Below are 13,938 nucleotides of genomic sequence, written 5' to 3'. Positions count from 1 at the left end.
ATGCCACATATTTAACACATATGACAAGTACCATACAATAAACCAACATACATACAAAGAAACCTCTACACCACACTTCCATTCCTCTTATACCTCACTGGACCTCCAACTCCAAACCAGAATCTCTGACAAGGACTTGACAAAGACGTGATGACGTCATGACCACGACTGGACTGCACCAGAAACTAGAAGATCCCGAAGGTTCCCAATGACGGATGGTTCCATACCCACATCCTGCGACTTCCAATTTGGAGGTGAGTGTAATTAGTGTTTCATTAATTAAAAATAACAACATAGATGTTCTTGAATAAAACTCACAAATACGCAAGAAACTGTATTTGGAAGAAAAAAAGCAAAATCTAGCAGTTTTAAAAACAAACATTATTCAAGAAGATCTAACAATGAAACTAACAAATTAGATGTAAATACAATTAAAATTAACACTACAGTAATAATTAACACAAAAGCAGTGCTAGACGTAGTAAGTAGTAATGAAGACGTTGCAAAATTAACTGTAGATATAGACATATACAAAATTGATCCATTGTAGAAATTACATAAGATATTACAGTAAAAAGTATAAACACTTCTGTTTGAAACGACACCGGTGCACGCATGCGTCACGCGATTCCGCATAATTGCAATAGTAGCATGCTAACAAATGAAATAGAGCTGTGACGGTTTTGCAAATCTATTGGCCACATGGATTGCCAAAATAAAAGAATTATACGCCTTTAAGCCTACATATTTACATCATTTTGATATTTAAATAAAAAAAATTGGATTAGAAAATTTTGTATTGGTCCAATTTTTTTTAAGTTTAATCCTTTTTGACTATATTACATTTTATGTAATTTCTGTACTGACTTTGTGGACATGGTTGGATTTTAGATTTATGATTACTAACCGCTTTGCACAAATGTTGTTTGTTTTTCAGATATTGAGTGCTGTAGAAAAGGCTTTGTTGTGTCCCACCTGATTGTACAGTCATGATGTCAGAATTATTTTTTTATTAATAATCAAAACATCTAATTTATAAGCTCATTGTTTCACAACTCTGCTTTAAATATACTTTTGCTGCCTTCCATAATTTGTCATCCAAAAAGATAGAATCCATTGTAATTTTTTTCTTACTATAATATCGAAACTACTTTCAACATTTCCTTTATTTTAATTATCATTATTAATATTTCAGCTTTCAATGCAAATGGTATAGTATATGACAATACACCATGGAGACCAGGAAGAGAGATGGAATTACCTGAAAAAGAGGCAGAAGAAGATGAAAGGCGACTAAAGAATCTAGCCACAAGGATCATGTCCAATGGTGTGGAAGTGTTGGTGAAAGACAAAAATGCTGATGGAAAACCAGACCAGGTAACCTAACATGTATTTCTTCTTTGATTTACTTCATAAATCTCGGCTACTTATGAGTCTCTGGTAAATAATCAGTACTTATTAAAATCTTGCACAATAATTAGTAATTCAGACTTTGATACATCTAAAGTCTATTGATATCTTATTGCAATTCATTTCATCTTCATCTACGCTTTTTTCTCAGCGCAAATTTAAGCTCATACACGCAACTACGTTACAACCGCATCACAGTACATCTTCAGCATCCAAACAATTGCTATCATCTGCCGTCGCCACTGTCGTCAGCCGTCAGCAAATCAGTGCACTCTTCCCTTTACACCAACTCATGCAACATAACTATATCATCAAGACATGTATGACCACATACACATACTTAACCACAGTGGTTCAAAATAAAAGAAGTGCCATCTCCACATTTGAAACTATTGTTTCAGTTGTCACAACTGAATCTTTAACCAATCTTTACGATTCTGACGTTATACCAGACTTAAAGCCAACAAAAGTAAGAATTGGGACCCTGGTTGGACAGTTCCTGAAATTCCAAGCCATTGGATCCTATGCTGATAGATCTTTTACTTTCGTAGTTAGCACTTTACTTAACTTTTCTTCTCCTTTAATCTTACCTGCAACGTAGTTAGTGCCCTGTGCTGTACATATAACAGAAGACCACACGTAACTTCCCACGGTTTAAACCCTAAGGGCCCGAATAAAAATGTTCCTAAAATAGTAACCATATCTGATGATTTTGATTCAAAAAGCTTGATAGTAATGAGAATTTTAATATTTTTCAGACCAAATATATGGAAGTGAAGACAATCCAACCTTCAGCTGTCACCAACATGTTTATGAGCAGTTATCCAAAGATCGACAAACGTATCGATAGCGAAGAAGATGAAAGCAACAGTTTTGATGTCATTCAACCTTCTGAAGTTAGTAACCCTCCTTGCACAAGTTCCTGCTCATGTAGCAACACGAAAACGGAAGGTTTGCAGACAAAGTACAGCAACATAGACTACTCTGCAACATCAAGCCGATATGGAATGAAAACCACTAATTACGGTGCCACAAAATTAGATTTAAGACCAACGAACAAAGAAGCTATGGATAAAAAAACCCAGTATGGACCTTACGAATACGAAAGTAACTCACACTTAGCTCCTACTGATAAAGTTGTCGAAAAATATACCGAAGTAATTAACGACTATTCCGATGAAAAAGACTCAAATTCGGTTGAAGAAAGTGAGTTGCTAACTAACGAACAAGCTCCCACCCCACCAAAAACGAACAAAGTAAGCACTAAAGTTCCCGAAAAGAATAAACCAGACAAAACGCAGAAACCGAATAAAAATAAGTTTGTTGTTGCCGATCTATTAAAACTAGGAACCCTAGGAATAAAAGGTCTGACACAGTTAGCTCCTGTGATTGAAAAGATGACGGGAGGTTTTATAAAACGACAAGATACAGTCAATAAAACTACTACTACAACTATCAAGCCTGCTGTCAAATTAACGGCATACAATGCAAATAAAAGAGTAGACAGTGAATTAGAAGCTAAACAAAGTAACTTTCCTATTTACATTCCAGTAGATGAACTTGAAACTTCTGAATCTCAACTGGTTTTCACTAATGCTACATTACATCAGAATTTGGCGTGGGCAGCGGAACACAAGCAACCTAAAGCTCATATCGTCCCACCTAAAATAGTTCACGAAAGTCCACTTGTCAATGGCGGAATACCCATTAGTCCTGGTGAAATAATAACGGCCAATTCAGATGTCATTGTTGGAAAGCCAGCCGTGGGTGGACCTTTAACCTTGGCTGCAAGTGGAATAAAATTACAAAACTCGGTCAACCCGCCTCCTATTGACAGCTTTATAGCAGCTAATGAGCAATACTTTGTTAATGAAAAGCCCCTTGGTGATCAACCTCAGAGTGATGATTCTTATGATCTTAGGCCACCAGAACCACCAAAGCAGAAACCTAAGCCAAACAGACCTATGCCAAGACCAATACAATCGTTTAATGTTCAAAACAACGCTCCTAATGACCAGTACCCGTATCGCATGCCTGCGAGCATACATGACCATTTAATGAAAACTGAGCAAATTAAAAACACTGGAACTGTATTGGGAAATCATGGCAGACCAGCATTCTTAGATTACATTCCTTCATTAGGTAAACCAACAAATGCTCCAAAACATCAACATAATAATGACTATAAGCCTGTTAATGAGGCCAACTCAGATAACGTACCTGATAATAGTCCCAGTTCGTCTGAAGTTGTGAACACACAAATAAGAACTGAAGACGGTTATATGGTTTCAGGTAACACTGAATCAAATAAGCCCTTCTTAGTTGACATTCAACCTTCAAGGGTTGCTAATGTGTTGATTCCACATGGTAGTTCCACCGCTCTGGTATTCGCTGGATCTTCGGAACCTCATAAAACTGGAGATTACATCGATGATCCGCTACCATATCCTGAACCAGGTTACTTCGGCAGCTTTAGCATCGATGCGCCTCAGATGACTAACGTACATAATGTTGCACCTAATAGTAATAAACAATATGCTGGAAAACCTAACATTCATCCTCCTCCAGAAAACTACAAACCGAATCTGCCTCCTTATAAGGATCAATCACATAGGAATGACCTTAAAATAAAATGGAAAGATAACAAGCGTCCAATTGATTTCAACAAACTTCCACCCCCCACAAGTAATCAAGAAACTCATGTCCAAGTTGGTCCTCAGATAACAGTTTATGACCCGAATGTATATAACCCTTCGAATGGTGACTTTGATAAATATAACCAAGTCAAAAATAAAGAAAAACAGAAAGATGGAAAAGATGTAATCGACAAAGAGTACGAGAATTTCTTGGCTGTACCTCCACCACCACCACAAAAGACACCGCAAAAGCAATTTTACGGTCAAGACATCTATGATAAGAGTAAGCCGTACAGTCAAAGACCTATTGTTCATACCAAACCAGTGCAAGATATGAAAGTGTTTCTGAATATCCAGCACCCCGTGCCTGAGCAGTTGCCGCCTAAAGTGACATCTGAAATATATTTCGCAGCCCAGATGCCAAACAGCAAGCCTACTCCTACTTACACAATTCGGATTCCACCAGCATCACCTGCTTATAATAACTTTGTTTCTTCTACGAACAACATGCAGCCTCCTAAAGTAAATAATGTTGGTCCAACACATAATTCTTTCTCCGTCGTTACTTCTCCGAATATGGCCAATAATTCTTTCACACAACAAGTAAATGAAAATAAAGATAATACTTATACAGTAACTTTGAATACAGCTACTAACGTGGCTAGTAACAATGAAGCCGGACAAGTAATTGGATCCAGTGTTGCCGTGCCAATTGGAACGTCTACACATGTAAACCAACTCAATACAGATATACCTATTGGTACAAACTTTGCTATCCGAGTTGAGGATAATTCTACTCCCTTAGAAACATATAATTTACAAGGAAATAGTCAATCTCCTGTATTTAGTGATAATGGTCGTGTACCACAAGTTTCTGTTGGAGATAATAGATGGAATAAGAGTTCAACGGACATAGCGGGATCTACAATAGTTGGTAACAACTATTACAGTCATAACTATGGTGACAAAACACAGAAAACACAAAACTCCCATAAAACTCAGAATTATGATAGTCAAGGTGACACCACTGAAAACCAAAATCAACACGTACATAGTGATTTCAAACCCAATTATAACAATAAACAGATATATGATAACAACAAGAATAATTATGCACAATCGAACCAAAATTATGCCAACTTTAATCCTGGTCAAGGAACATTAAATCAGAGCTATGAAAATAAAAATCCTAACTTTGCAATTGAACAGCAAAATAACAAACAACAGAACTATAACAATGAAGAAAAGAATAAACAAGACCTCGATCAAAACTTTAATCAAAATAAACCACAGAAGTTTGAAAACCAACATCAGAATTATGACAATAAGCAGCATACTATAAGTTATGAGAACAAAAATCAGAACTATGGTATCTCAAATCAGAATCAACAAAAAGCAAATAAGAATTATCAGAATCCCCAACAGAACTATGGAAATAATAATGAGAAGTACGCAAACAAAAATCAAAATCAAGAAACTGTAAACCAAAACTTCCAAAATAATCAACCAAAATATGAAAACAAGAACCAGTATAATGAAAATATAAATCAAAATTACGCAAACAGAAATAAAGACAACATCAACCAGAATCATCAAAACAAACAACAAAACTATGGTGACAAAGTCTCACGAAACCCTATAAATCCATCGATACCACCTTCTCTGAACAGTCATGCCAATTTTCCCATGATGAATGACTACTCAACACCGTCAACTGAAACTGACAATGTGAAACCAGTGACTGAATACCCAGACAACAACAAATCTGGAGACCTTAAGAGACCAGCAAAATTGATACCAAATATCCCCACTAACTCTCATGGATGGTATTCTAGTGTTTTACAAGAAAACAACATAAATAATATCAAAGTAGAAGTCACTACCCGCAAGATCATACCATTGATTCATGATTATAACGACAAAAATAATGCGCCTGATTTTGGACAGAAAATAACTAGTGTTGGAAAACCACCCACCGAGTTCTGGACACAGAATGCACGTCCAGGTTCAGGATTTAATATTGGGAAACCATTCACAAAACCTCAATCAACAGAAAAACCATTCTCTACTAACCCACCGTTTACTACTAAGCCTTTTAATATTAACTTCATTCCTTCCAATTTCGGAGGTATGGGACAACCAGCTTATGATATTCCAATTCGTGATAATAGCGATGAAACTACCACGTCTAAACCTAAATTAACAACGGAAAAAGCTAAACCAGTGTATGAGAATTCTGAAGAAATATACGACGGTGAAGAAGAACCAGAAAACCCTGGTGAAATGGATGGAGAAGTCAGTTCAGAATCCATGAAAATTCCTGTAGTCAGTTCTTCGAGTGAAGTTGATAGTAATTCGAAAACATCAACAGAATTGACTCTTCTACAAGATGAAGTATTTGAACCTCCAAAGAACGTCCAGAAAGAGGAAAGCAATAAAGTCTTAGTAAACTTTAATCCTGGTACACAAACGGAGAAGCCATTTAGTTCTTATAACCAAACTAGCTTCCAATCAAACACCATCAAACCAATTTATGAGCAGAATTCATACAATAAACCAAGACCGTTTACCATTAACACTGCTGTTCTTGATCATCAATTACAGCAACCGCACTGGCAAATCAATCATATGATGGAAAATGCCACTAACGTTTCATATGAAGATAATTTAGATTTAAATATGGGAGAAGAAATGAGTAAACCAGCTACTTTCAAACCTACTCCATTTTCAAAGCCTGCGTATGTGACAGTACCAGATGTTAATTATAAAAGGCCACCGAGACCAGTATTTGCTAACAGATTCAATAACACACATGTGCATAACGAATCAATAATAACGTCAACTGTTCATATTCAAGACAAAAAACCCTTGATTGTTGAAAAAGCGACAGAGAAAACCACTCTGCCAACGTTTACTTTATCGAACTTAGAGCTGAATCGTTCTTCAAGCGAGATCATTGACTTATCTCCACCACCACCAACTATGGATTATAACTTCAAGCCTTCCACAAATGATGAGATGATAATGGGAATGAGTCCTCCTCCGCCAAGAACTCCTCCCGGTATCAGATTACCAACGAGAGTACCTTTAACGCCTCGTCCCATTCCGATTAGAACCCCGCCACCATACAGGACGAAACCACCAAGGCCTATGCCACCAAGAGTAACTACTCAAAGACCTGTCAGAAAACCAGTAAATAGAGATGAAGTGTCCACTTATAGACCCGCTTACGATATCTTGAATAATATAAGACGACCTACTTACAACCGTGATCAACCTTCATCGCAGTTGCTTCCACCTCCAAGAGATATTCCATCAAGAGTCGTCACTCCTATTGAATCGCCACAACCTACTGTCAATATTCCAGAAGTACCTAATGTAGTCTTCCCAACACCAATATCTTCAGGCTGGTTGACATCATCCGGAATTGATTTCTCATCGAGCTTTAATTTCAATCCTACATCAATACAATTCCCGGAAACACCAGAACCGTCAAGAGCACCTGATTCCTCGGAAATATCTTCTTCAGAAAATTCGTACTCTTACGAAACTGAAACTTCATCGGAACGTCAAGATGAAACTAGCTATGAGAAACCAGTTACTGAAGATGAAGTGGTTTCATTTAAAGAATCTAGCACAGAATCAACTTCAACTACAACCACTACTACTAAAGTAACACCGGTAACTGAAAACAATGATTCCTCGCCTGAAACAAGCCAAGAAGAAGTAACTACAGACAAAATGAAAGTCATTCCTCTTGGCAACAAGAATAGAACTCGTAAACCATACCCAGTAAGAATTGACGAAAAGAAAACTACTACTAACAAATACAAGTTGCCTCCAAAGCCTACACCGATTATCATAAAACCAACTAGAACGTTAACTCGCCCTGAAATATTGTACCCCACAAGACATACCTCGATAAGAAAGATAGTACGACCTATTACGCGAATTCCTCCAATTATTCCGTCAAGTATAATTGAAAGTTCTGAATCATCAATAGATGAAGATATCATTAGACCGACAGAAGTGATGAAAGAAAGTACTCATATCGTACCTACGATATCAGAATTAGAAGTCACAAGCTTGGTGCAACAAGAATCATCCAGCATTCCAGTTAGTATCCCATCTAGTATACCAACTCCGAGCATAGATGAGGTAATAACTATCAAACCTACTCACCATGCTGGCAATGAAGTTAAAATATCAGACGAAGTTATACCAACTAAGACTGAGTTCAGAACCACTGTAGTAACTCTTACTAAGACATTGTCAGAACCGCCTCGAACAGTATCAAGTATTGGTTACGTGAACTTAACTCATACATTGACAGTCACACATACTAAGACTAGCTTAGTCAGCCAATCAGAGGGAGCTGTGACACAGACATTGATATTAACAAATACACAAACATCTACGGTTGTGGATGTGGTGACAGAAGTACATACACAAGTACAGCCAACGACAATAATAGAGACTGTCACTAAACACATACCAATACCACAAGTACAGCCAACACCAGTTCAAGAAATTATATCAAAGACCAAAGTATCTCTTGACGATATAACTATGTCATCTGAAGAAAACGACAATCTCATCATAAGAGATACTGATACAACTGACAATATCATTCAGAAGATTGAAAATGAGAATGAACCTGAGAATGACAATGATACTTTCTTCGTGGTGATGAATAAATCTCAGAACGGTGGACAAGCTCCGCCTGTTAATACTGATATAGAAACTGGCGACTATGATGTTACGAGAAATGAACAAGTGAATAACAATGGAGTTTCGCAAGTTCTGTTTGGAGAGATATTGTTAGCAGGCACTCCGTATTTGGAGACCACGAATGTTAATCCAAATGGTAAGAAAAGAGAAAATTATACTCTGTAACTTGTTGTTATCAAAGGTGCTGATTCTCTTGTTGTATAATTTATAGGTGTAGCATACGGAAAGGAATGCCAGCCAGATTGCAAAGCTTCCAGAAACGAGCGTTGCCAGAGGATAGATGGAATCATGAAATGTGTTTGCAGACCTGGCTTTGCTCGCATGTTCCCTGACAGACCTTGTAAACGTAAGTTTTAAGACTAGATTTTGGTTTTTCAGCTTTCACTTTACGTTTATGAAGGTTAACTTTGTCAATCGAAAACCAAGACAAATTATTTTCATTTAATTTTTTTTCATTTACAGCAACCTACACTTACTCAGTTAAGCTAGCTCTGGGCTCTAAAGGCAACGAGCGTCTGGAATTCCACCAGAATCTATCAGATAACGCTACGAAGGAGTACCAGGAGTTAGCGGTGGCTACCCATGAGGGTATCAACAGGATGATCATGCAGTCAGACCTGAGGGATGTGTACCATGGAGTACATATCACTGGTTTCCATCCAGTGGAACTGAAGAGTACTGGAGGAGATTTGTATCAGGGTGTCATGAATGATTTCTATGTGCAGGTAATGGTATCGAGTGTTGAAAATGCATGGTTTTCTATTTTTAAACGTAAAATACATAGTATCCCTTGTGTACTCCTCCTTTGTACTCCCATGTGTCGTCCTCCTATGCTCTCCCTTATTGTACTCTTTTATATGTATACACTCCTATGTACTCTCCAATTTACACCCCTATGTACTCCAATCGGATTAATGAACGATAAGAAATGACCCTGAACAAGTAAGTTTCAGTCCAAAAACATCATTGCTCTCAAAACCTCCTACATTTCAGCTCTCAGACAATGCTCACGAGAGCCGGCTCAAGGAAGTCATTGAGAAGTACCTGAGGAACAACAACTACAGCCTGGGAGGAACGGAGGTGCACGCAGCCAGTGAGCTCATGGATAGGTTGGATGTCAGCGGTAAGACCATCATGATTTATCAGTATCTAGTTATTCATGATCATCATACCAGATACAATTGATGTTCTGTCTTTGATCAGTTCTTCACTTGGAAAATAGGAACTGAAAATCGGCATTCAAAAAAATGGACAAGTCTTGTAATTAAAAATACATAAGGGTTGGGAATTCATCGATTGATCGATCGCGTTTCTAAAAATAAATAAAAAAAACCGGCCAAGTGCGAGTCGGACTCGTGCACGAAGGGTTCCGTAAATTACAGTTAAATCAACCTATCTCAAAAACTATAAGAGATACTTTGATCAAACCAAAAATCGTTGAAAGAGTTAATTAGCATGCATCACCTCTATTTTTTTTAGAATTTTATACCCCGTAGTTATAAAAATAGAGGGGGGGGGACATACTTTTTACGACTTTGAGAGCTGATATCTCAAAAACCGTTCACTTTAAGAAAAATGTTTTTTAGAAAACTTTATATCATTTTAAAAGACCTTTCCATTGATACCCCACACGGGTATGTACATCGAAAAAAAAAAATTTCATCCCTCAGTTACATGTATGGGGGGCCCCACCCCCAATTCTTTTTTTTACTATTTAGTGTCATATTTTTGTAGCGGTTCATACAACACATATTCCCATCAAATTTCATCACTGTAGTACTTATAGTTTCCGAGTAAATCGGCTGTGACAGACGGACAGACGGACAGACGGACATGACGAAACTATAAGGGTTCCGTTTTTGCCATTTTGGCTACGGAACCCTAATAGATGATCAGAACTTGGTTACTTTCAATTAGAGGCCTTATTTTGGCAATTTTTAACTACCTTCAACAATATTCAATATTTTTCAGATTTCGACGAGTGCGTGAGCGGTCAGTTCCACGATTGTTCCGAGCATGCGCAGTGCTTCAATCTCCGCGGCACCTATACTTGCAGCTGTCTCGAAGGCTTCGCTGACCTCAGTGTCAACGCTTTGTATCCTGGCAGGATTTGTTCTGGTGAGTAGCTGAGGGATTTTTGAAAATACATACAAGGCAAGAAGCCTTTTGGCCAATTCTATATAATGACTTTCAAGTGTTATTTATCCAAAAAACACCATCCTATACATATGTCTGAGGTCCTTCTGGTTTGTTAGATAAGTTACAATAATTGATCGAGCTTGGTCATTCTGAAAGGCTTGCAAAGAATTTGGAGAGATCTTCTAAGCTGAAATGACAAGTCCCATTATCTCATTCTGCATCCATATTATAAAGCTTGAATGCATAAATGCAGTAGTGAGTTGTTCTTTTCTGTATAGAAGAACTATAATACATATCTTTATTAAAACCATCAGGATTATTCTTAAAGTCTTCTTTTCTATCACATTACAGCTGAACCTGTTGGTTGTGAGAGATGCAACTACCACGGCGCGTGTTACTCGCGAGACGACAGGCGAGTGTTATGTGAATGCTTCCAATGGTATGCCGGCAGCTCCTGCCAGATCAATCTCAAAGGTAAGTTTAGTATCCCCATCATAATTTGATGTTGTTTTGTTTTTTGAAGTCGCTCTGATTGCGAATTTAAGATTAGTACAAAATAAACTCGTTTTTTCGCAATCATTTACACCTATTTAGCGGAATCGTAGTTAATAAAAAATACATACACTTGTGCGCCAAAAATTGCAATGTGCTCCTCCAAAAATTCTAGGAATACAATCAATAGGTATGCTATTGCTTATCACAGATGGCAATTGACAGAAGATATTCTTGATCTACTGCTTACTACCTCATACTCAACTTGTACCATCTACATAAGCATGATTACCATATTCCTCAACTTTCTCACATTACCTTCCAGTGGTGCTAATATCGCTGGTGGTATGCGGCGCGCTGCTGACAGTCGTGCTGGCAGTATGCGCCGTGCTGGCGTGCTCGCGGCGCGCGCGCCGGGAGCGCCCGCAGCACTCCATCGTCGCCTGCATACAGAGCATGCCTAGCTTGCACCAGGTATGCACCAAGATTTTTTTGTTTCGAACTGTTTGATGTTAAGAACTTCTTCAAGAATAATTTAGTTCTATCAACTTTTAGTTGAGCAATATATTCCAACGATGAGATATATGGCATTTTTTGAATAATAATTATTTGTACACCAATTTCTTTGGTAGAACTCAGAGCTCGACTATATGTATTTTTTATATAAGACCTATTTGTACCTGTGTTCACAAATAAAGATTGATTGATTGATTGATTGATAATACGAAAAATTCCTTTGCCATTCCCAAAGAACTGACAGCGTTCTGATAATCTTTCAGAATCATGTATTTTTCTAATATAATATCTAGTTGTAGACCTGCTCCTTGCAAAAAGGCTAAGGTTTGACTCTAAGCTAACTACAATATATTTAACCCATAGAGAAATATCATGGTCATTTGTTTATTTTCAGGGTGCTATGCCAAAACAGAGAGCTGACAGGAGAGCACTGATCAGCGAACGAGGGGAGTCGGGTGACAACAGTAGTATACAGAATGCGTCGCTGCCTTATATACCTGCTAAGGTAAGACTCTATGTTCTTTTAATAATGGTGAATTTAATGACGATGGATGATTAAGAAGTATTTTGAAACATTGAGAGAATAATTTACTTTTTTTCAAAGCTCTTATTATTTTTCAACCACATTCCAGAGGCCATCAACAAGCAAGAAGAACGTGATGTCAGACCCCCCCGCGCATGACCCTCCCCCGCCCCCCGCGCCTGCCGTCATGATACCCAGGGCGAGGCTGCATCCGCATCATGGAGACAGGTATGTTTCAAATTAAATAATACTGGTAAGATCTCAAGAGAAATAATATTATTATATAATTATATGATATGTCGGGACTCATAGAGTAGCATCAGCTGAGGGAAGGCTTTTGCGCGGAAGTAGGACACTACGAGCTATAAAAAATACATTGATATTGAGAATCCTAGGTGACTTGGAAATCAGAATTTCTATAACAGCATCGTCTTTCTCAAATATCTATCTATTTCTTACAAGAGCAACTAAATACCGACATCGAGTTTCTGTACTAATTTAAATGTATAAAATCTTGTAAAAAAACTAGAGATTTTTTAACTTTTTACTCTCTTCTTCCAGTCGTGAAAACATTGCCCGGAAGAGAAGTTTGGAATTGAGTAATGAAGCTAAACTCATCAGCTACCTGGAATCTGGAGCAACAAACACCAATGATGAGGTAAGGAAATTCATACATCTTCATCTGCCTAGTCTTTTCCGAAACATGTTGGGATAGGCTTCTAGTCTGAATACAGCTGAGTATCAGTATTTTATGGAGTGACTACCCGTTACTAGCTGTTCCCGAGGCAACACGATACCTCTTGGTGAGATTGGTAAATGGACTTTCTGACTTCTGACTACCCCTAAAGACTGCTAAAGATGTTATGATATTCTGATTATTAAAAACTGTTTCAGATGAGGAGGAACCATAGTTTGGAATCTTCGTACAGCGCTAATAAAGATAGACATAACAAACAAGGTAAATATTGTTTTTTATCAATAACATAATACATGGTCATGGCAGTTGAATACATCTGCGATCATAAATATAAGTTTTCAAAATTCTATAAATGAGACTTGAATAATGGCATACGAAAACCTATGTTTTAGAGAAGGTAAGTAGTTAATAATAGTAAAATATTAAATTGTTTGTATTACAGGAGCGCTAGTATCAGCGGGTTTCAAGGTATCGACTACTATCAGGCCTGATGAGGCTGCCATGAAAGAAGACAGGGACGACATGTCCTCAGTCACTAAGGGAGATCTGGAGGCAGAACTAGCGAGATTCGATACGCTTAGGAAGTCTTACAGGTAAAAATTACTTAAAAGGTTGGTTAAAATTATTCGCTATTTACCGCAGTTTTGTCTTCATCAGTAACAATATTATAGCATCTCATACGACAAAGAAATGTATTTTATTATTTTGTACTAGCTTGGAGCTTCTGCTAAATGTTCTGATAGATGTATTTTTAGGAAGAAAGCTTGATACTAAAAGAAACGTTTGATTTTTCA

The 13,938-nt window shown here is 37.5% G+C and overlaps 1 protein-coding gene across 1 annotated transcript in view; it reads left to right on the top strand.

Annotated features, from left to right (window-relative positions):
• LOC110372666 (uncharacterized) overlaps positions 1–13,938 on the top strand; it is a 96,420-nt gene that overhangs the window by 80,428 nt on the left and 2,054 nt on the right. The window contains exons 4-17 of the mRNA XM_064041884.1: positions 146–201; positions 1,196–1,377; positions 2,169–8,913; positions 8,989–9,123; positions 9,240–9,502; positions 9,771–9,900; positions 10,749–10,895; positions 11,268–11,390; positions 11,734–11,882; positions 12,319–12,429; positions 12,557–12,675; positions 13,009–13,105; positions 13,342–13,405; positions 13,587–13,737. Coding sequence (XP_063897954.1) covers positions 146–201; positions 1,196–1,377; positions 2,169–8,913; positions 8,989–9,123; positions 9,240–9,502; positions 9,771–9,900; positions 10,749–10,895; positions 11,268–11,390; positions 11,734–11,882; positions 12,319–12,429; positions 12,557–12,675; positions 13,009–13,105; positions 13,342–13,405; positions 13,587–13,737 — 8,472 coding nt within the window. The remainder of the gene's footprint in view (positions 1–145; positions 202–1,195; positions 1,378–2,168; positions 8,914–8,988; positions 9,124–9,239; positions 9,503–9,770; positions 9,901–10,748; positions 10,896–11,267; positions 11,391–11,733; positions 11,883–12,318; positions 12,430–12,556; positions 12,676–13,008; positions 13,106–13,341; positions 13,406–13,586; positions 13,738–13,938) is intronic.

The sequence above is a fragment of the Helicoverpa armigera genome, chromosome 26 (genome assembly GCF_030705265.1).
Source record: "Helicoverpa armigera isolate CAAS_96S chromosome 26, ASM3070526v1, whole genome shotgun sequence".
In the NCBI taxonomy this organism is placed as follows: Eukaryota; Metazoa; Arthropoda; class Insecta; order Lepidoptera; family Noctuidae; genus Helicoverpa; species Helicoverpa armigera.
The sequence above is the reverse complement of the archived record's forward strand: the minus strand, read 5'-3'. Positions and strand labels throughout refer to the sequence as shown.